A 24,716-nucleotide genomic window follows, 5' to 3' on the forward strand; every position below is an offset into this window, starting at 1 on the left:
CGAACAGCGCCGCTCGGTTCTAGCCCTCGCCCTAATCCAATACCCGTAGACCCTGAAGGCGCAGCCGTCTAAAGCGACTCCGTTAAAAGTCATACAATTAAATACATAATAACATACCTGTCAGCACTGTAGCTGTCGCTATCGGCTGAGGTTGCTGACGTATAGACTCTTGAGCTCGGTCTTGGGCATGTTCTCGAACAGCGCCGCTCGGTTCTAGCCCTCGCCCTAATCCAATACCCGTAGACCCTGAAGGCGCAGCCGTCTAAAGCGACTCCGTTAAAAGTCATACAATTAAATACATAATAACATACCTGTCAGCACTGTAGCTGTCGCTATCGGCTCAGGTTGCTGACGTATAGACTCTTGAGCTCGGTCTTGGGCATGTTCTCGAACAGCGCCGCTCGGTTCTGGCCCTCGCCCTTCTTAACCCAGTGCCCGTAGACCCTGAAGGCACAGCCGTCTATCACCTGAAACAACAATAACATTATTTAGACAACAATTTTAATTATTATTATTTGGAGCCTGTCGTATCCCACTGCTGGGCAAAGGCCTCCCCCCAATTTCTCCACAAATCTCTGTCCAGTGCTATGTCTGGCCACTCCTTTAAAAAGGAATCCAGTTCATGACAAAATATAACCAAGATATTTTTAAAGGACGAATTTCTTCTCTTATAAGGTAGCAGTCTTCGCAGGCGTATGGTTTTTTTCTCTGGTATGACAGTTCTCCAGTTCTAGTACCCACCTTCCTCAACGCGCGCATGGTGTAAGGGTCTCCCAGAGCCGCGTGCAACGAGACCGCGCGGGCAGCAGTGTGTGGCAGCCGTTTCAGCCGAATGGCCGCGCGGACCGCCATCAGACCCATACGTAGCTTGGCCCGCGCGTTGAAGCTGCCCTGCTTTTTCGCCTATAAATTGACAAGGATAGCATGAGTCGATTGTATATGCAGTGTTTGCGTTGCGAAGACTAAGGTCCAGTTGCACCAACCCTAATTGACGGACTGATCAATGCCACTCAGCATTGAGCTATGAAACTTCCCATACTTAAAATAAACGAACGTTTTGCGAACGCATTTATTAACGGTGACAGACGGTTTAGTGAAACAGACCCTGAAATGTATTATCCCAGACGACATACTAATGTTTACTTTGCAAATGTTCATTCATTGATGTCTTATGGCCTCACTATCTGGGGTCACTCTAAGAATACCGCCTAATTACAGATTCTAACAAAATTTATTTATTTTACTTTGAAATGACCACGTTTGTGTGAGATTACATAATCTATGTCGCCGGGGTGCCAAAAATTTTCAGAAACCAGAGCCTGAAATCGGTTACTAAAGTTACCACTGTGATTTTCATATACTATTGACTCAAACTAAAGCAAATTTATACTTTTATTTTATCCATTACATAATTTATTCAAATCTATGGATAGTTTTAGTTTCGTTTGTCAAATATTTAGCATTTGCCAACTTATGGAGATTACGCTACCTACCGGTGCCTATAGAATATATAGGAATAGGGGTAGAATTATTGTCAAATAGAAACTATCAATACTACGAGTATCATATCATAACATAACCATGCTATAGGCAAACATGCAGACATGCACATTATTTACAAAAAAGAAAAAAAGCATGATTCTTGTGATGTGTTATGTAATAGTTATTTTCGATACAAGTGCGAAAAAGAGGAAAATCGAAACGAGTGGCGATAAATTAAAACACGACCGAAGGGAGTGTTTTAAATCGACACGAGTTGCGAATTACCTATTCGCACGTGTATGGAACAACGTTTTATAGTACATATGGCACTTTAAAGTTTCGACATACGCACGAAAAGTGCTATTTTACGCACTAGTGCGGAAAAGTAGCCCCATATGTACTGTAAATTGTGTTTTCAATCTTACTTACCTTCAGTTGTAATAAGTGATTATGTGCCATTTAAATTGCAATAATTAACGCAATGTAATGGCAGTGTTATCACTGTGTGTGTGTGTTCCTCCTAGTGTTTATGAGTGTTATGTGTTTTATGCAAGTTCTGTTTAGTGTAAGAACTCAAAAATAGTAGTATTTGGGTTATTTGTTAAATGCCTTTTCATATTGATTTGAGTTTGAAATAAGATAAAATAGACAGAAGTAAATTAACTCTACGGTTTAACCCCCACAGTTTAAAATGCTGTAAGATTATAGTTCGAAAATGTGAAGGTATTCGAATGTTACACAAAAGCTAATCCTACAATTCACATATCTTAAAAAATTCTGAGTATAGTTTGGCAGGCCATTTCCGTCCAAAGAAGAGGGCGGCAAATTTAAAAAAGCGGCCAAGTGCGAGTCGGACTCGCCCATGAAGGGTTCCGTATTTAGGCGATTTATGACGTATTAAAAAAAAACTACTTGCTAGATCTCGTTCAAACCAATTTTCGGTGGAAGTTTACATGGTAATGTACATCATATATTTTTTTTAGTTTTATCATTCTCTTATTTTAGAAGTTAGGGGGGGGGACACACATTTTACCACTTTGGAAGTGTCTCTCGCGCAAACTATTCAGTTTAGAAAAAAATGATATTAGGAACCTCAATATCATTTTTGAAGACCTATCCATAGATACCCCACACGTATGGGTTTGATGAAAAAGAAAATTTTGAGTTTCAGTTCGAAGTATGGGGAACCCCAAAAATTAATTGTTTTTTTTTCTATTTTTGTGTGAAAATCTTAATGCGGTTCACAGAATACATCTACTTACCAAGTTTCAACAGTATAGTTCTTATAGTTTCGGAGAAAAGTGGCTGTGACATACGGACGGACAGACAGACGGACAGACAGACGGACAGACAGACATGACGAATCTATAAGGGTTCCGTTTTTTGCCATTTGGCTACGGAACCCTAAAAAATGTAGGCGCAAAGGGTCGTCTTCCCATAGAAAATTTGAATTTCGCGCCTTTTTCTACTATAGGTACTTACTGACAAAGTGGGTTTGCCAGAGTATATATCAATAGGGAGTATTACTGCAATGTTTTGCCGCCAGAGTGCAGCACTAGCGCATTTAGTAAACCATAGAGTAACTTATACATACTGAACCTTCTGTTTTTTGATAAGTTTTCACAGACAATCAAATATGACATTGGTACACGGCGGTTTGTTTACAAAGGGCCTACCGGGAAACGCGAAATCGAAACTCGGCTAACTGACTCTTTATCGCTCGAATATCCAAGAGTGATAGACAGGTTAGATAACAAAATTTCGACTCTCGTTTGCGGTAGACCCTTAGATTGTGACTTATTGGGGGAGTGGCGCCCCCTACGCAGTTTCGCGTAATATTCCCCATTTGTAAGTGTGTGTACTGTTAAGTGTGTGTGACCAAACAACACAATTACCATGGTGATGAGTTCGATCCTGGACATCCTGCGGCTGGTGCTCGAGAGAGACTTCTTGAGCGGCGTCATGTCCTGGTCCCAGAGCTGACAGGCCAAATACATGTAGTGTGCATTAACATGTAGCCTAGCCTACCTACGTGTGAGTTATGCGTTCCTAGTACTAGGTTCTCGTTAAACGTTGTATTTTGAGTCATTCCTTGATTCTCCACATCTTTTATTTAGCGCCACTTGCACCATTCCACTAACCCGGGGTTAACCCGTGAAACCTGGTAACCAGTACAATTTGACACTGGGTTAACGGTTTAACCGCTTTAGTGGGATGCGCAAGTGGCCCTTAGGCGATTATCACGCTGGATGAGATACGCATGTCGCCACAGAATAAATAATAGTACTAGGTACAGAAGATTCACTCCCTAACAAAACGCGTCTATTACGACAGATATGACCGCTAGGTGGCGCAAGCGCGAGCAGGCGTCAGTCCCGTAGCGGTGCGCGGCCACTACTATGGCTAGACACCAAGATTGGTGTGGGCCGCATGTACTTGTAGTGACGCGATGAAATCGCGGAGTGAGCCAAGCCTGACGTCGCCCCGATGTTTGAGCGAGACAAAGCTATGCGCGTATTATAGCGACATCCCGCTTGCACATCGCATCCAGTGTGATACTGATAAGTGATAACCTCCTTAGGCAGATTTTTGTATTGTGCTAAAACAAAAACGTGCAGAAGGACGTCGAATCAAGAATGGGCAGAAAAAGAATAGGACCTAAGATAGTGTCTAATAGGGTTGGCAACTATCAAAGGTTTTCATAGATGGCGCCATCATAGCTTGCCCCTTTTTCTATGAGATTTGGCTTAAAGGGCTGGCATCCAGGACATTAAAAAAAAAACAAAAAAATGACACAATTCTAGGGATTGACAGGGCAAGCTATGATGGCGCCATCTGCTAAATACTTCGACCGGCCAACCTCATTGAAAAATACCTATATAATATAAATAAACAAAAAGCTGAAATAGGAACGCATAATACCACAATAACTAAATAGTGCGGCTAAGCAAACAAGTGCATAGTGCCATAGAGAAAAAAATACATAGAGTGCTCACTCCAAACATCAGTTTTAGTACCAAAAAGACTATTAGCATCTAGCATCGAGTAGCGGAACTATCAGTACTGCTATAGATGTCGCCACCGACCGGAAAGTCTTATGCTGTTGAGATAAGACTTTCCGGTCGGTGCTACATCTATTGTCAAGTAGCAGTACTGATAGTTCCGCTACTCGATGCTAGATGTAGACACTGAAATTAATAGTCTGAACTGATGTACGGAGTGAGCACTCTATGTATTTTTTTCTCTATGATAGTGCATACACAGTAAGAAGTGTACGTAAGTATATCGGTTTAGGTAAGCGAAGAAAAAATTACTTAGATGCAGTCAGAATTAAAATTAAATTAAAAAGATCTTGCAAAGCTGACTAACAATACTAATCGCGATTTTTAAGGATGTTTTAAATACTGAAGTTGGTACAGTAGGCATCAATACCAGCGCATAGAACAACGAAAATAGTTATTACAGTACATATGAGGCTACTTTTCCGCATTAGTGCGTAAAATAGCACTTTTCGTGCGTATGTCGAAACTTATAACTATTTTCGATACAAGTGCGAAAAACAGGAAATTCGAAACGAGTGGCGATAAATTAAAACACGACCGAAGGGAGTGTTTAAAATCGACACGAGTTGCGAATTACCTATTCGCACGAGTATCGAACAACGTTTTACAGTACATATGGCACTTTAAAGTTTCGACATACGCACGAAAAGTGCTATTTTACGCACTAGTGCGGAAAAGTAGCCCCATATGTACTGTAAAAGTCTTTACAAAACCCCTAATTAATGAATTCCACCCAGAAATTTAAAGAACTGAATTTGTATATTAACTTCTTACCATAGCTGGTGTTTTATCAAATAGGAGGTAAATTATTAATCTTATCATAAAAAACTAAATTTTGTACGTATTAGAGTCTACATTTACAAAATATAGTTTAGCAAGAGTCGTTTGTCAGTGGAGAGAGAATGGCTTTTGCTTATCGTTGGTTAAGATAAGAGTATGAATACACCTGATTTTAATTTATTTATTTGCGATTTCAGGGTAGCTCTTTCTAAAAAAGCTGCTCACAGTAGAGTACAGTCACCTTCAAAAATATGTTACTCTTCGAAGGCCGCAAAAATATGTGACACGCTCTTATCGCTCTAGAAATAAGATCATGTCAGATATTATTGCGGACTTCGAAGAGTATCATATTATTGCAGATGACTGTACAATCATGTAAATATATTTGTATCAATCAGAAATCACCCCATACAGTTCGCTTCATCCGCTAGTATTGATGCTATATGTACCAGGGTAACATAAGATAATAAATAGTTCTTACCACTGTGTTGAAGAAGGAATGGCTAAGGGCGTCTTCAATGGGCAGCCTTTGGCTGGGCTCTACTACTAATAGCCTCCTGATTAGGTCCTTAGGGTCATCTGAAACATCAGAAAGTGTTATGTAAATGTATCTATAATACAAGCAGTTACCTAATAAAATAATAATAAATAAGGTAATAAAATAAATAAGGTTTATTTTAAGAGTGGAGTGCTTAATTAATGTCAGTGAGGGCGGTACGTATATATGGATAACAATACATACATACACCGATTTTCGTACAGTCAGCTTCAACTTACATTCTTGTTTTTCTTACATTCAAGTTTAGCATGTCAACATAAAATTCATGTAGGTATTGAATTTTAATAACTGGTCATAATTTTGTTTACGAAAGGGTAAACAAGAGACGTGGGCTGTCGCAAATAAGATATCCATCGCATATTCAAGAAGCCAATTCACGAAAGAAAGATAGTAGATGTTCACGGTAGGCCCTCTGGACCGGGATAACATTTCCAGCCCACTATAACTTGGATATTTTTAAATCGAGAGTGAATAGACATCTTAGCATGCTTCATCCTAGACCGCATCGGCACTTACCATCAGGTGAGATTGTGGTCAAATGCTTTCCTTCATCCAATAAAAAAAAAAAAGCGGCCAAGTGCGAGTCGGACTCGCCCATGAAGGGTTCCGTATTTAGGCGATTTATGACGTATAAAAAAAAAACTACTTACTAGATCTCGTTCAGACCAATTTTCGGTGGAAGTTTACATGGTAATGTACATCATATATTTTTTTTAGTTTTATCATTCTCTTATTTTAGAAGTTACAGGGGGGGGGGGACACACATTTTACCACTTTGGAAGTGTCTCTCGCGCAAACTATTCAGTTTAGAAAAAAATGATATTAGAAACCTCAATATCATTTTTGAAGACCTATCCATAGATACCCCACACGTATGGGTTTGATGAAAAAAAAATTTTTGAGTTTCAGTTCGAAGTATGGGGAACCCCAAAAATTTATTGTTTTTTTTTCTATTTTTGTGTGAAAATCTTAATGCGGTTCACAGAATACATCTACTTACCAAGTTTCAACAGTATAGTTCTTATAGTTTCGGAGAAAAGTGGCTGTGACATACGGACGGACAGACGGACAGACGGACAGACGGACAGACGGACAGACGGACAGACAGACAGACATGACGAATCTATAAGGGTTCCGTTTTTTGCCATTTGGCTACGGAACCCTAAAAACGAGTTGCACTCAGGGAGTGCCGGCAGAAGTGAAAACTCAATGACTAGTCCAAAATGCACTATGTATAATTGAGGTTAACGCCATCTAGCGTTAGCGTTAATTACTTAAAACACATAAGTACATCACTGTTAGTACTCGAGTTATATTAATACCAGTTAGAGTGAAACTCACTAGATGGCATTTAAATCAATAAAGAAAAACTCAATGACATTACATTTACATGTAACAGTTTTTCGATCAGGTCACGTGTCCGTCTTACGGTCACGTGATCGTCTTACGCTGTCTCGAGTTTAACATTTTTTCACCTCAAAAAGTGCACAGTGCCGCTAAAGAAGTTTTCACTTCAAAAAAAGTTTACTGGGGTACCCGATATAACCCATTAACCGTCAGGTTAGTCAACTAGAACTGTCAAGTGTGCAGTTTTTAAGCTACCGTCAAGTAGAAGCAACTTGGGACCAAGCATGAGTCCTGACTGGCTAAAACCTGAGGGCTTTCGTTCGTCTATTTGTCTATCGGATTTTCGAGAGGCAAAGATACGTACGAAGGCTTTTTTCGGCAAATAGATGAACAAACGATCAAAGATGTTCGTGGTATAGTTTGTAGCGTTCTAGTAGAGCCCGATGGCTAATCCTATTGTCTATTGTTAAGTAAAACCGCACGTGCTACTTACCTGCAAAAAAGGGTCTTAATTATTCTATTTGGCACCTGAGCGCGGGCTAGTCCAACGCTCAAAAAACCAGTGTAGGTGCGCTCTCCGATAACGCGCCTTTGTTACGCATCTCGATGGCACATTTTAGACTGGTTCTGTAGCGTTCGACTCGCCGACACTCAGTACTGTTACTTTCGGTTACTGAGTTGAACGGACCACACACATCCTAACAAAATATTTATCCATTAGTCCATTTTGAATCTTATTGCAATTACCATAGGAGTTGTAATTCAATTACCTGGGTAAAGTGAACGAACAATTTTTTATGCAGGTGGTTGTGGCAGACAATAGGATTAGCTGTCGGGCTCTATTAGAAAGCTATGAAATATAGACCCTCTGGGCCGGGACAACATAAGTTTTAATAATAGTACCTGATATATCAGCCCACTCTGGGCTCGTGAAAGAGTACTTCCCCTCCATGATGTTCCGCAGCATCACCATCTGCTTCCGATGCCAGAACGGCGGGCAGCCCACCAATCTGAGAATTAAACGTTCTAGTTATTCCTGAGTCATGATAACCTGGTAAATTAAGAACTGATCTCTAGTACAGAGAAACCAGCTTCAGAATATTACCTAGCAACATACTCAAAATGCAAATATGACTACTAGTGAAATCAGTTTCTTTTTTCGAACTGTCAAAACGATTATGCTGCTATGGAATTTATATGAAACACTGGCATGTGACGTCACAATCAAATAACCTACTCTTTATAGTTTCATACGGGTTTTAAAATAGGAATTGTATCTAAAAAAAAAGCGGCCAAGTGCGAGTCGGACTCGCCCATGAAGGGTTCCGTATTTAGGCGATTTATGACGTATTAAAAAAAAACTACTTACTAGATCTCGTTCAAACCAATTTTCGGTGGAAGTTTACATGGTAATGTACATCATATATTTTTTTTAGTTTTATCATTCTCTTATTTTAGAAGTTACAGAGGGGGGGGGGGGGGGGGGACACACATTTTACCACTTTGGAAGTGTCTCTCGCGCAAACTATTCAGTTTAGAAAAAAATGATATTAGAAACCTCAATATCATTTTTGAAGACCTATCCATACCGCACACGTATGGGTTTGATGAAAAAAAAAATTTTGAGTTTCAGTTCGAAGTATGGGTTCGAAGTAACCCCAAAAATTTATTGTTTTTTTTTCTATTTTTGTGTGAAAATCTTAATGCGGTTCACAGAATACATCTACTTACCAAGTTTCAACAGTATAGTTCTTATAGTTTCGGAGAAAAGTGGCTGTGACATACGGACGGACAGACAGACGGACAGACGGACAGACGGACAGACAGACAGACATACAGACATGACGAATCTATAAAGGTTCCGTTTTTTGCCATTTGGCTACGGAACCCTAATAACTGCTGTCTACGTTTCTTTATTAACATTCTAGTGCTTTATTTCATGCATGGTGTAAAATAATTTATTTTTCACCTCAGCAGCTCGAACAAGGGTACTTTGATTCTTAAAAACAGTGAGCAAAATGCGATTTTGCTCACTGAGTGAGACAAAATGACATTCAAGTGACCTTTATAGTCAAATGTCATTTCAACATGCGGGGTCTAATAAAAGTTCGAAATACTTGGGTTCTATTATCTCTGTCCCTTTCACACTGTTAGCAAAAAGAAACAGACAAAAAAAAGTTAAAACGACATTCAACAGTATATTCACGGTTTATAATAGACCCCCGAAAAACTTCAGACCGCATCGTTCCAAACCACGTACGAGTATGAATTCTTAATAATTAATAAATAAAAATAAAGTTTAAGATTTCATAAAAACTGATAAAATACTATATTTTAGGTATTTTATTGTACAATTAAAATAACGAACTCAAAAAATACACAGATCATCACGCAAAATTAATTATTTTACTTTAAGAATTTTTACCATAGTTGACAAATAGTACGTATCCGCAATTCGGACCGTATCTTACAAAGATTTTTTTTGTTGTCAAAGTTGGCGATTGAAGTGTCAGTTAATGTTTGTTATTTCTATATTATTTTACTGGAATTTATTATTACGTTTTGTTTTTGTGTTCCATTGCGGTAATTAAACTTAATTGTTTGTATATCTTAAGAAAACATGAGTGCAGGTATTAAGTGATGAAGAAGGATTACATTTTTCAAGTTGTCTAATAGGTATGTTCTCACTGCGCTGAGGTGAAAAATGTTGTGTACTACACGAGATCAAAGTTATTTACATCTCGTGAGCTTTTGAGTCCCTTACTACGCTCAAGGTTCTAAATTAGATTCACTCGCTACGCTCGTGAATCTATTATAGAATCTTTCGCTTGCACGGGACTCAAAATAAGCACTCGAAGAAATATCAAACTTTGATCACTTGTTGTACAAATAACTATTTTCTACTCCCGTACTTTTATTTGTCATTTAAAGGGTCGTGCACACATCTTTAAAACCCTATCTTAAAGTTGTCAAGACAAGTCTTTAGTCTATTCCCTAAAAAAGCATTTGTGCATACACGCAGTATCTTTTTGGCTCTTTTACAATACTTCGTGTAACTTAAAAAATACATTGTTGCCAACCTTATAGTCATAACACACTGTCGCACCGCAACGCGACCTTGGTTCATCGCACCCATAAGTGAGAGCGAGAAAGAAATATATCTTTCTCGCTCTCGCTTATGGGTGTGAATGTCATATCTGACAAATAAGTGAACCATAGACATGTTTTTTTAATTTCATTTATTCTTTTCCCGCTCGTACCCTCCATTCTTTGCTACTTCTTAAATATTATGAATCTTGAATATGAATACTATTGTGCCTGTCGAATGAAAACTTAACTTTTCTGTTAAAAAACAGTGTGTCTTTCAAGTTAAAATGGATGAAGACAAAAACTTAGTGTCTACGCCTGAAGAAATATCAGTAATAGCGCAAGAATCACTAAAAACAGGTAGATACCGTAGATAGAAGTCCACTAGATGACATGAAAAATATTTGTTAAATTTACAATTTTATTTCAAAGTAAGTGTTTGGTCGTAGAAAAGGTATTGTATGCAACGTTGTTTAACTGAGTCAAAAAATACTCGTGGCGACTTTATTAACAATTTTCGGCTTCGCCTCAAATTGTTACTCACGCCACTCGCCTATTTTGACCCCTCGTCATAGTCGTTGATAGTATTTTATGCAACAACAGTTGCATAAAATACTATTAAATAAAGTCAAATACCCTATTGTAAAGAATTTAATGAAGAATATATTTGAAAAAATAGGAAAGCTTGCTTCATTTTCTACCTTTGGTTATGAATGGACAAGCATCTAAAATGCGTTATTAAATTCCAATTATTCATTAATCAAAATGGTTGTCAGCGTTGGTTCTACTTCTAGCGTCGAAATTATCCACATTTTTTTTTAGAAAAAAAAAACTATTAGGCCAACAAAAAAAAAAGAGTCTGATTATGTAAAGAACTATTGAATGATTTAACAAAATAAGTCAAGTCGTAAACACCTTGTTCAGTAACAAAGATAATTTGCTACCATTGAACCTAAATCTTGTTTACTTGTTACAAACAGTTCAATAAACATCTGCAACGATTACAAGTGTAATTCTGAGTAATTCAACTACTAATTGGTTATTATGACTAACTTTTTCATGACATCATGACGATTATCAGATATTACTTAATCACATAAATCATACCTTTGATAAAATAGATTGGACATTATACAATCGCCATCGCCATCAAATGTATCGGAGGGGCCAGGTGCTCAAAAATATCTGAACATGCATTATATATATAGCGTATTGACTATATAGAGGCCTGTTCAAATATTTCTGGGCACCTTGGCAGCTCCGATATATTTGATGGCGACTGTGCGAACCAAATATGCAATAATGCCAATAGTATAACAGGTAATCACCATCAGATATATCGGGCGGCCAAGGTTCTCAATAAAATCTACACTGCAGTCTAACGCCTTGAAAATAGAGGCGTGTTCAGATTTTTGTGAGCACCTTGGCGGGTCGGATATACCTGATGACAACGCTACAAGGTACGTAATATCAGTCACCAAGGTGGTTATACAAGGTGGTATGTTAAAAATCATGCATACTTACAATGTGAACATTATAACTCCGCATGCCCAACTGAAATATAAAAAAAATATATTTAAAAAAATGTTTTTCTACATACAGCTTATATAACAATTTTTTTTTATATAACAAAGATATGTATGAAAACCACTGGGATGCTCTTTGACCCAGAAACACTCTCCAAAAACAAAACTCTTATCTCCATAAGAGTTTTGTTTTTGGAGGCCATATTGCTAATTAAATCCTCTTATTTCAAATCACAGAACATATTAAAGAGGTTAGAATGGCTATCGCGCGCAGTTAGTATCGGAACCGGTGTCGCCGCTCGTTCCTCTCCACATTTACTAACACTCGCGCAACGGTAGTAAAAACTTGTGTGCGTGGTGAATGGATACGCCTCCTTTAGACAGATTTGATGTCTGGCTTCTTAATCTGAACGTTATTGTGAAGGCATGTTTACTTCGTTTTTCGGTCAGCGCGGGCGAGTAGCATGCGAGCGTTTGCTCAAAACCGGCGGCGACACGTACCTTGCTCACATCGCCATTCTGACTTATTCTGTGTTTCAAATAGTTGACTTAATTTCATGTTACAAAGGAGAAAGGCTTATGGAGTGTAAACATATTAGTGACGCTGACTGCACCAATGTCATATCAGGAGATCATGACATTGAGACATAACCTCGGTGTTCGAACACGCCCCTCATATTGCTTATTTTCAGAAAATAATCTCCAGTGTTGATCTAAAACGGTACCAGGAGTTCAAGAGGTCCAGCATGAGGAATCGAGATGAAAGGGCGATGCGTCAGTTCGATAATTATAATTATGTTTGTGGTTATGTGATTCCAGATAACTGTAACTACCTACTTTATAACATTTTTTGTGCAATAGATTTAAATAATACATGAAGGTACAAATGAAACAATATTTACATAAAACCTAAAAATAACAACTAAAACTAAATATAAAATATCTCTCCGAAGCTGCCCGCTTCTGGAATGGAACCTAGAATGCTGGCGGCGTTGCCCCTTTGAACCGCCAGACTTAAACTTTGAGCCAAGAAGGAGCCCGCCCTGTGGTCGCCCGAGACACCTATTAGTCTGACCGACACTTCCTTTATTAACTGTTTGGTGTCGGTCGACCATGGGCCCAGCGTTTCAATGGCGAGCGCCGCAAAATCGTATCGGTCCGTTAGGAACGCATATTTGCGGCGCTTTAGTGTCTGGGCCTGGTCCGCGGCAGTCCCGGGCTTCCGAGCCGATCCCTCAACGTGGGACGGTGCTAGCGTATCGACGCAGGTAGCGTCCCACGCTAAAGGGCGGCCAAGGCTCCAGGGCACAAGAGTGCAGCCGTCAGGTCTCTTGCCGTCTGTGGCAGAGAGGCCTGACGGCTCCAGAGTTGCGGGTAGAGAGGCGGTGCAAAGGGCGCGGCGGATGAGGTCGTTTAATGTGGCGTGTCTATATAGTCGGCCTGCGCTCATTTGGCAATGTAAGCCGTGCCGTCCTAGAGCATCAACAGGTTGAGCGCATCGACTACAGGCGTGGGGCTCACATATTTTTAGGCCCAGGCGGAGGCAGACAGCGATGCGAAGGGTTGAAGGATCTAGAGTGGAGCCAAGGTTTCGCGATGGAAGCGCGTGCAGCCAATGTCCTGACTCCTTTTCGGAAACGGCTAATAGCCTCGCCCGTTCGTGGTTGTTATGGCAGTTTTGTAGTAGGAGTTGGTGTTGCGTTTTTATATTTATGATGTCCCATGTTGCTTGGCTAGATTTTTCCTCTGGTACCTGTTCGACGGGATGGTCTGCACTCCAAGCCGATTCAGCGTCCGCCACATTTAGAACTTTCGCGAATTGAACACATCATCATCTTCCTCACGTTGTATTAAAGCACCCTTTGAATACATCAAACTAGTTTTTAGGGTTCCGTAGCCAAATGGCAAAAAACGGAACCCTTATGGATTCGTCATATCTGTCTGTCTGTCTGTATGTCCGTCCGTCCGTATGTCTTCTAAAATAAGAGAATGATAAAACTAAAAAAAATATACGATGTACATTACCATGCAAACTTCCACCGAAAATTGGTTTGAACGAGATCTAGTAAGTAGTGTTTTTTTAATACGTCATAAATCCCCTAAATACGGAACCCTTCATGGGCGAGTCCAACTCGCACTTGGCCACTTTTTATGTTGCTGGATTCGTCGATCTATGAACTCAAAACAAAAACGGCCGTTTTAACTTCGGACGCATAGATTGACGAATCCAGCAACATAGAAACTAGTTTGATGTATTCAAAACGTACTTAAATACAAAAACAGTACGTAGCAGCCCCCTTTTTTAAATACCTGTGGTTAAATTTAAATGTTAACAGTTTTGAATGATTCACGGTTAGTTTCACTAGACATCGACCGAGATATGAACCCGCTATCTTCAGTTACCCGTGAACAAGATGCATGTAACTGCGTCGAAATATCGGGAGCTCGAAAACAATACAAAAGGTAATCACGGTTCATATCCCGGTCGATATAAGTCTAGTGAAATTAAAATAATCACGATTGTTTAGCGGCTGCACTGCGGCGCCTGCGGGACAGTCTCCTGACTGTTATAGCGGACAGGATGGACAGTCAGCTTCTTGCGCACTGGGCCGGGGTACACTCGGTGGTGGCTACATACACATGAGTGTATGTAGTTATTACCGGTGTATGTGCCTGGCTCCTGTCAAACACTATTTATATTCTAGTCTAGTTCATATTATTAGTGTTCCGTACAAAACCTTGTTTTTAAGTTAAATTTAGTTTGTAGTTAGTTGTAAGTGTATGGACTCAAGGTCTGAAATAAATGATTTTTATTTTATCTTATTTTATTTTATTTTTATTTTATTTTATTTTATTTTTATTTTATTTTATTATTTTTTATTTTAGCAGTGGCGCTAGTGTGCACGTTGATGGGCTCTTAAGGGCGTAAAGAGGGTGTTATAAGGGTGTTGTAAGAGGGTGTTATACTAGGGTCAGTACTAACATGTCAACCTCCATGCCATATCCGGGCGCGTCTTCGAACATGTTTGCCTTCAGCGTCTCCGGCGCCAGGTAGCCCGGTGTGCCGCACAGCTCTGTAACAAATAGGGATGATGACACATGTTGAATTTTATAACAAAATCTAGTAAAATAGATAGCAAACGAGCAATTTATCACAATAATGTGGATATTAAAATAAAATATTGAAAAATTACAAAATTACAGGACCTGAAAGTTTCAAAATTTAAGTTTTTTTTAACTTCCAAAACCGATAAAAGTAAGGGTACCATTCGATTCCTTACATTTCATCCAAAAAAATATTGTATAGCAACATACATAAACGCAATATTTCACCGACAAAAACGCAATTTTCTTGTTTTGTCCATACTACAAGATGGGCGATGACGTCACGGCCTCTGGCCGTTTTGTATAGGGCGTTTCGCGAGTGAAGTGCGACTGTCGGACTTTGACTACAATTTCTGACTTTTGTGTTACTTTAATGCAATGGGTCCCATATAGACATTTGATCCTAAAAACAAACCCGATCGATTGATACCATAAAAAAAATAGTCATGTAGCCTATTACATACTTGTAGTCATGAAACCCTATATTGTTGACTAGCGACCCGCCCCGGCTTCGCACGGGTTAACAAATTATACAGGAACCTTCCTCTTGAATCACTCTATCTATTAAAAATACCGCATCAAAATTCGTTGCGTAGTTTTAAAGATCTAAGCATACATACAGACATACAGACAGCGGGAAACGACTTTGTTTTATACTATGTAGACAAGGACGGCAAATTTGAAAAATGTAAGTTCTAAAGCAAGCCCTAGATTTTGTATTTAGCACCTTTCTCTACTGACAGATACCTAAACCTGTACGAATAGATTAGATACCTATATAGCAGTTCAAAGTCAACTGTGGATTGTGAAATTTTTGAACGTTTTCTAATTATTTGTTAGACCAATGTCCTGTTTATCAAAAGCTTGTAACTTGTAATACAAGTGGAAGTCCCTTTCTAACAAAAGCTGTCAAAAAGGGACTTCCACTTGTATTACAAGTTACAAGCTTTTGATAAACAGGGCACAAGTAGTAAAAATGTTACAGTATGTTATATATTTGTGATCTACTCACATGGTATGGTATGTTTAAAAGAAAAAAGTAAAAAAGTTTGCACTGCCGACTTTATGACGTCACAGCAACTACCCCCACCACTTTCGCGCTTGTCATCTCATATATTTGTGTTCAGGACATCAAACTGAATACATTGATACCTATTCACCCAGTCTATGAGATGACATGAGCGAAAATCAAGTTCTAGAAGACTTTTCGAGAAAAGGCCGGGCCCTTAATTCGAGAAATCATCTTCAACACTTATAGTAGCACGGTCGCATTTTTATCGTTTATCACCATGCCTGTCACGTTCTAACAAATATGTAAGTGCGAAAGCACTGAGCTGCTGAGCCCGCAGGTGACCAAAAAATCAGTGCATGTTCACCAGGAAACCAGCATTATTTGCTAAGAGTCAGTATAAGCCGCTGAACTCTTGTAGGTACTACATTAATATAAAACCGACACTCTTCTGTTCTTCTATACCCCTGGTACCATGCATTAAAACAATAGACTTGCGACATTGTACGAACCTGATTGTAACCTGAGATTAGTGCGGCAATCGGACCGTGACCTCTAGAGCGAAATGCAACTTTAACATCGATGTCCGAAGAGTTATTTTACATTGACGTAATATGTGGATAAGTGCCACGAGTCATTAAGTATTAACGATTATAGCAGAAAGGTTAAAATGTCCAATGCGAAGTTATTTTTAGTTGTAATTGAGTTACCAAGTATTAACTACAAGTTGCTTTTCTATTTACTTAACAGGAATATTAAATTAAATAAAAAACAACGAAAATTTCGCCAACATCGGGTTTTTACAGTTACTATATGCAGAGGAGACAGGTTGTGGATTTCACACTTTTTCATAAAAAAAATTCATGCTAAGACCATTCAGCCATACCTAGGTATTTATGAAGAGCGATTGGAAATATAAATCAGACGTTTTATTGTTATATGAAAAATTTATTGCTTGTACAACTGCTTGTAATATGTATTTTTTTACAATATCTTACGTCAAATCGTTATTAATTTCGTACATAATATTATCAGTCAAAACCTTGCTGAGAACAAAGGGTTTTACTTTACATCTTATTATCATTTCAGACCGCCTGTTGCTTGTGTTTCTGTTTTCTTTTTGTGTTGTTTTCTTTTATTGAGGTGTGCAATAAAGAGTATTTGTATTGTATAATTGTTTTTATTAGATAATTAAGTCTATTGTTTGTTCTTGCCCACTATAATATTTAATTTTTCAACACTAACCTTTGTATTTTGTTTTACGACGGTTCCAATGCAACACTGCTCACCTCACCTCATCAAAAACCCATTCCATCTTACCCCAACGCACCTTACAAAAGGAATAATCACACAGTACTTACCGAACGAGGGGGACCTCTTTAAGAACCTTAGCGAGGCCGAAATCCGTGATTTTGACGTTCAGCTGGTCGTCCAGTAGGATTTAAGATTGTTTTGGGTCTCGATGGACTATGTTCTTGGTCTCTACCTTACCTACCTATATTTCTTTCCCCCTTTAGCATTCAGGTGTCCTGCTCTTCCGGCGCAAACATACTTATGAGTGAGTCTTTTAAGTTTATATGTAATATTATATGTAACTTGAGGCAAATGCGTCTTTTAAATATGTCTTCTAAACGGAACATTTTAGAACTATTGCAACCCTCTCTGTTTGAAGTGTGGTCACTGAACTTTTAATGCAGACGGCTATAATAGTTATCATATGTTGGGTTTCGAATAAATCTTTAAAAGACGCATTTACGTCAAGTGACGCATTTACCTCGGTTGACCTTATGTTAGTCTATAAGGTACTTATATGTAATATGGGCCTTGTTGCCTGAAATAAATTTTAAAATAAAGACTTGTCTGGATAACATTGTGACTTACCGAACAACTTTTCCCCCTCTTTAAGAACTTTAGCGAAGCCGAAATCTGTGATTTTGACGTTCAGCTGGTCGTCCAGTAAGATGTTTTCGGGTTTCAGGTCTCGATGGACTATGTTCTTACTGTGCACGTACCGCACGCCCTCTAGGACTTGTCTGGAACAAGTTAGAAGAATGGTTCATTTCTAATACTTACATTCGACGTAAACGTCATAATTTCATAGAAGTTTGACGATTAAAATAAACCTTGCACAATCTGGGCTGTCAAAATCACTGCCAAGTTAGTTTGATTTAACTCTATACATGCGTATTTGTATTGGTTCCGTGATAAAATAATAATGCATTTTATTTTAGTGCTCTGTCAGTCTGTACAAAACTTAGTTCACGGAGCACTTAATATATTGATCACTTCGGTCGTGTAAATCGGTTTATTAAATTAACTTTTTCTACTCCAGCACTTAAATGTGTCAATTAAATGACTGACAGTGATATCTAAAGCAATGTCATTTGAATGCTTTGTCTATAGGCTCATAAGATGACTGCTAGCAGTCATCTTATGAGTATAATACAACTGCTTTATTTTTTTTAAAGATACAAGTTCCGATCATCTTGATTGAAAGAGGTATGTTTTCATTTACAATAATAACTCTTTTTTTTTTTAAATAATAACTCAATTTTTTTTAAATAATAACTCTTTTTTTAAAATAATAACTCCTTTTTTTTAATAATAACTTTTTTTTTTTTTTTTTTTTTTTTTTTTGCTGTCATAGAAAAAGTAATGTATGCAACAGCTCATAATTGGTTCTTAAAATTCTCGGGTCTTTTTTTACAAAACTCGACTACGTCTCGTTTTGTAACTTCGACCCTTGAATTTTAAGAACCCTTATTATATCACTGTTGCATAAACTACTATTTGAGTTGTATTTGAAAACTGAGTTGCTGTAGGTATTTTCTAATATTATGTTTTCTATCTACAACTTACCTTAAATAATATTTGAAGGGTCCACGGAAAGAACATGTCTAGTCACACTAGTGACATTTTGAGTAATCGCGGTTTTAAAATTTGGAACAATGTCAAAACGTATGGTAATTTCGTGACCAGGTATTATTTAACTAAAAATAAAGTTGTGTTAGGTACATTTATTACACAGTGGTAGCAAAAGATATAACTAATAGTTCATTAAGAGCTCTTCATTTTGAGATAAAAATCTCATTTTCCGAAAAATGTGACTAGACATGTTGTTTCCGTGGACCCTTCATTTAACCAAAACATCAACAAATACATTCCACCCAATCAAATGCACACACATTTCCTCAGGCGCCTCTTGGACATTTTTACACACACTCAACGACATTATAAACAATGAAACTTGCAGACAAACTTGCAAAATACGGTACAGAGATACCAGGAGAACAGAGCTGCGCAAGAGTTAGTACGCGACTGGGTCAAACGAGTGCCCGCGATGTTCGCGAATCTATTATTATGTTCTTCGTTTTTTTACATTATGAAGGAGATGCTCAACTAGACTGTGTCTAGACTACGAGAAGGTCTAGACTGTTTCTAACACGAACACGATTTTTTGAACGTCACTCCTCACTCCCTATGAAAAACGATTAAAAACCAAATCAAAGCAGAAAAGGAACAATTTGACAGTTTCAACACTACAAAGGAACACGGAGTACTCAGAGCTTCCATTTAACGCGAGTCGGGTCAAACACGTTTCGCAAGGCCTCGACAGATGGCGCTAATCGCAACTACAAATTAATGATTTGAGAGTAGTAGATAACTGTACCATCTAGTTGTACGCCATCTACATCAGCTGTCAGCATCCGAAGCACGCAATGAATCATTCTGAGTTTCTGTTTCTACTAGGGCATGAATACTTTCGTATGTCTGTCTGTTAGCATTTCTCAACCAATACTAGTGAAATTTTGAGAGCAGTAATATAGCCCAAAGTAATATAAGTTACAAACAGTGTAAACTAAAGTGTCATTCAATGGAACTTGCTAACTATGTAAACAAAAGTCACTAGTAAATTATGGAATCAAGGTTGTTTTCTTTGTTGTAGGTATATTTGAATTCTGAATTTTACATTAGGCAGCCCCAAAAGAATAGAAAATACAGGATAAATATCAAAACATCCTAAACTATTATTAAAAAGTAAATATGTAAATAGGAAATTGTTATAATACCCTTTTAATTAACACATACATTTTAACAAAATGTTTAACTGCCTACTATCATAGCCAGCATTTGAGTATTTTACTTGTATTGTATACGTTGTATTATTATTTTAACCATTTTTTTTATTAAATTGTCAATGTGTAGTATACAATCCATCACTTTAAAAAACACATTTTTCTACTGTAATACAAGCTTGTTTCCATACTTTTGGCCGGGAGTGTAGTTAGCATATATTTAGTAACTTTATTTTTTAATTTAATTGCAGTGAGACGCCTCATTCGGTTCTCGTATGTTTTTTTTTCTCGTAATGTGTTAATCATACAGGATTCTGACTCTTGGAGACCCTATACATCTCTAAGGATAATTTGATAAACTATGTTATTTTTTAGTTCTGACACTTAGAGACATTTACACCTCTAAATAAGTTTAGATTTTTTTTTCCATGTATCTGTTTTGTTTTTATTTTAATATTATTATTATAGTTTTTTTTATGTAATTCGACATTAAGAGACCTTATACATCTCGAAGTAATTGTATTACGTTAGTCTGATTTGGTAGTTGTAGTTGTATTTAATAATTGTTGATGTATTATTATATTTTTTTTGCTTGTATGTAAATTCAATGTTGACGTGTAAAAGTGCCCTTGTGGCCTATTTGCTGAATAAATGTTGAAGTTGAAGTTGAAGTTGAAGCAAGTTCCATAGAATGAGACTTTACTTACCTCATGATATATCTAGTCTTCTTCTCGGAGAGTGTCACCACCGAAGTGAGATAGTCGAACAACTCTCCATTCTTGCACAGTTCAAATACTAAGAATATGAATGTTTCCGATTCAAACACATCTTGTAATTCAACTGAAACAAAATTATACACTGTTAGATGATAGGAAACGTTTTTCAACACAAAAGAAAATAAGTTTTTGGCAAAAATGACATTTATGGTACAAGCTATTATCGCTGACTGTACTTTTCTTTCCACAGACAACTAATACTCATCGATACATTTCTAAGAACTCCAAACACAATTGGGTTGCGTTGTTTTATCACAGAGTTCCTATGGCCACCTCCTGTCTCCATCATCAGATCAGCTCCATGGTACCATAACATTGCATTGTCACCCGACTTACACACGTATGCAAATTTTCAGCTTCATCGGAAACCGGGAAGTGTGTCAAAATTAACTTGCAAGATTTGACCCGTACAAACATACATAGTTACATACAGTCAGCAGCAATAGTTGCTAAGCAGGTAAGGTGTTAAAAATGATCTTGACGCGATTTTATTTTTAAGAGAATAAGAGCGCGTCAAGGTAATTTTGAACACCTCGCCCGCTTAGCAACTTCTGCTGCTGACTGTACATTAGGTATAGTTTGTAGCTTTCTAATAGACCCCGAAGGCTAATCCTATTGTCTATTGTTAAGAAAAACCGCTCGTGCCACGTGCCACAACCACCTGCATAAAAAATCGGTACTTCGGTTACTGAGTGCCGGCGAGTCGAACGCTACAGAACCAGTCTAAAATGTGTCATCGAGATGCGTAACAAAGGCGCGTTATCGGAGAGCGCACCTACACTGGTTTTTTGAGCGTTGGACTGGCCCGCGCTCAGGTGCCAAATAGAATAATTAGGACCCTTTTTTGCAGGTAAGTAGCACGTGCGGTTTTACTGAACAATAGACAATAGGATAAGCCTTCGGGCTCTACTAGAAAGCTACAAACTATACAATGCAAGTTAAATAAAAGCTTGTAAAATATGAGTTGCTGTTGCCCAATGGCTGACGCGTGACGGGTTACGGGCTAAAGTAAGGCTGCTAATCACGAAGAATATCGTACATTGACCCGCTTGTTCCTATCTCTATCGCACGCGCATAGTTATATTGCTGCTCTCGCAGTGGCATTGACTGCTGGCTTCATGAGCGAGACAGCAATAGAGATAGGAATACGAAATTCTTCGTCTTTACTTTAGAATACTTCAGATTAAAGTCCACACTCACTTTATCAGACATTATACACTCATTAACAAAGAAAACAGGTCATTATATGAAAATGTCTGTGCAAACTGACAAGTTTTCAATATCTTTAAGTGTATTTGTTTTGTGATGACACACCTCCCCCATTTGCGTTACTAATTGCTAAATTATCAGTTTATCTCAAGTGTTTTAATATCTTTATCGTGTGTTATGCATGCATAATAATAATGAATGTTTGACTTTATTTTATGTCACCAACCATGTATGTGATGAAAATAAGGACTATGCACGATGAAGCATATAAGGTCATGCATAGGATCCGAGAAATCCATACTATAGTATTATAAATGCGAAAGTGTGTCTGTCTGTCTGTCTGTTACCTCTTCACGCATAAACCGCTGGACCGATTTGGTTGAAATTTGGCATAGAAATAGTTTGAGTCCCGGGGAAGGACATAGGATAGTTTTTATGTCGGAAATCATCCCTGCAGAGAGTGCAAAGTGGAATGGAATTAAAACAGTTAATGAATTGCCTGATAATTGAAGTAAGCAAATAATTTGACATGCTCCGTCTAAAGGCAAGTGATCTGAGCCCTTAGCATTACCAAGCAAGGCTGCATATATCTAACGGATCACTAAACTTGAGGGTGCTCTTTTAAAAACTTGTTGAGCTATGTTGGACCTTATTATGTGGCGGATTAAGTATATTTTTGTAACATGTCAGTTTTGTGGATGTTTTATAATTAAACTGTACTTGGTTATAGATAAGTTTTTAAATTTGGTTCTAAAAACGTATTTGTTGGGTTTACTTTTTTGTGAAATTACTGACTCATCAGCCTGTTTTGTGTGCGGGAACGATTTCGTGTATTTATAAATTTATTTAATGTAAAATTGTTACAAAACCATGAATTAAAAATAGGTAGTAAGTAAGCTCCAAATGAGCTTACATACATACATCACTGGCTCAGTGACCCAAAAAGGATCTTAGCCTCTGACACAAGAGAGCGCCACTCTACCCTATTCTGCGCCACTTCACGCAAGTTGGGTATTCCGAGAGTGGACAGGTCTTTTAGGACTTCGGGCACGCTCATCAAGGCTCGGAAAATTCGAAAAAACGCCCGTCATTTTGAACACATTACCCTGTTCCGTACAACACAGACTTTTTTATAACAAAGTCCACAATTAAATATGCCCCAATGACATCTGTAGACAGAAAACAATCATTTTCGACTATGATTTGTTTTCAAAATGACGGGCGTTATTCCGAACCTTGACGCTCATCAGTTTATTAAACCTTGTCTGCTTAGTATCTTCTGCCACTGTTCATTTACTCTCATAACCCACCATACAAAACTTTGTAGTGTAGTTTTACTGTGTGCTATAACAACTCACTCACTAATATAAGGGTGTCCAGCTACCATCCGGAGAATTTGTATCTCCTGTTTGGTGGCATCTCTCATGGTGTGCGTATCTACTCCGTCCATGGACTCCTGGCTGAGGTCGATGATCTTGGCCGCATACTCCCGGCCTGTCTCCTTCTCTACACATCTCCGGACCGTTGAGCTGATGCCTCTGTAATAAGCAAATAATGCATACATTTATTTGTCAATTAGTGCAATAAATATTTGTCAATTAGTGCTATAAATATTTGTAATTAGTTGGTAATAGAGTATTTGGGCAGTTTTCTACTAATATTTCTATTCATTACAGTATTGGGCTTTTACCACAGCAACCAAACATAGCCACCACATGGCCACTTTACTTTCTTTTTAGAATATGAAGGTAATTATGTTCTTACAAGTAATTAATTTTTTTTTTGCTAATAGCTAAGTGGTTTTGTCAACGAATTTACTAAAATAACCCTAAAAACCTTTATACTACTATGGAAATCTGTGTTACTAAAAACATAAATAAACAAATTAGGTACATATGTATTTATCAGTACATACAAAAATCAATGAAGGCACAAAAAGACAAGGTGAAATCCATGCTTAAGTTCGTTACAATAACTATTATTATTATTATTTTATATCATTTCAGTTATTAAAACAAAGTTAAAGTTATAGATGCTTGATATTTCTGTTCAATTTTCCCCATTTGAAATACTTTTAATAAAAGGCAAGGGTGAAAAAGGCACCTAAAATAATCAAACTTAAAAACCATTTTCAACAATAAAAAAGTATTTACTTGAATTGAGTCAAATTTAAATGAACAACGTGACGTCCTTGAACTCTGGATATATCAGATTATAGCCGGATTCACTCGAAAATCGATGCCGCACGGCGGCACTGCTAGGTTTCATTCTCAAGGTCAAACAGAAAACATCACTTATGAGTAATGTCTTGTTATGTACAACAACGCCTGACGTTTGATCAATTCTCTTTTCCGCTAGCCGCTCTTGGCAGCCTCGCAACTCCAAAGAAATCACATTCCTGGCGATTGACACTTTGTGTCCCAAATATAGATCTCACCTGCCTATGATTTCCTTGGGTTCATATTTTGCGTAGAACTCCTTCGCCGCATCCTTGTCGGGCAAATCATCGTCCTCTTCCTTCGCCATGCTGTTCACTGTTGCTGTTATACTTTTTATCAACTAATTAGACGTAATTACTCGCTCCTCGCTCGCAATGACGAAAGGTTATTGTCAGCAGCTGACAGAACTCACAGAATATTAGAATAAATTACCCTAGTTACATAAGAATTAAAGCTGATAAATAATTTATTAAAATATT

General features: G+C 37.9%; 1 protein-coding gene across 2 annotated transcripts; it reads right to left on the minus strand.

Moving 5' to 3' along the window:
* Positions 1-310: 310 nt before the first annotated feature.
* LOC134656900 (phosphorylase b kinase gamma catalytic chain, liver/testis isoform) lies at positions 311-24,716 on the minus strand. Of its 2 annotated transcripts, XM_063512448.1 has the most exons (11): positions 24,456-24,716; positions 23,381-23,556; positions 20,741-20,873; positions 17,839-17,990; positions 14,827-14,917; positions 11,842-11,871; positions 8,134-8,240; positions 5,806-5,903; positions 3,378-3,461; positions 742-903; positions 311-467 (listed from the first exon to the last, which is right to left on the minus strand). In XM_063512448.1, exons 1-11 carry the CDS (start codon positions 24,542-24,544, stop codon positions 333-335), a joined length of 1,257 nt encoding a protein of 418 aa, XP_063368518.1. In that variant the 5' UTR covers positions 24,545-24,716; the 3' UTR covers positions 311-332. The 2 variants fall into 2 exon arrangements, with proteins under 2 accessions (XP_063368518.1, XP_063368519.1); XM_063512449.1 differs by lacking the exon at positions 3,378-3,461.

The sequence above is a fragment of the Cydia amplana genome, chromosome 19 (assembly GCF_948474715.1).
Source record: "Cydia amplana chromosome 19, ilCydAmpl1.1, whole genome shotgun sequence".
In the NCBI taxonomy this organism is placed as follows: domain Eukaryota; kingdom Metazoa; phylum Arthropoda; class Insecta; order Lepidoptera; family Tortricidae; genus Cydia; species Cydia amplana.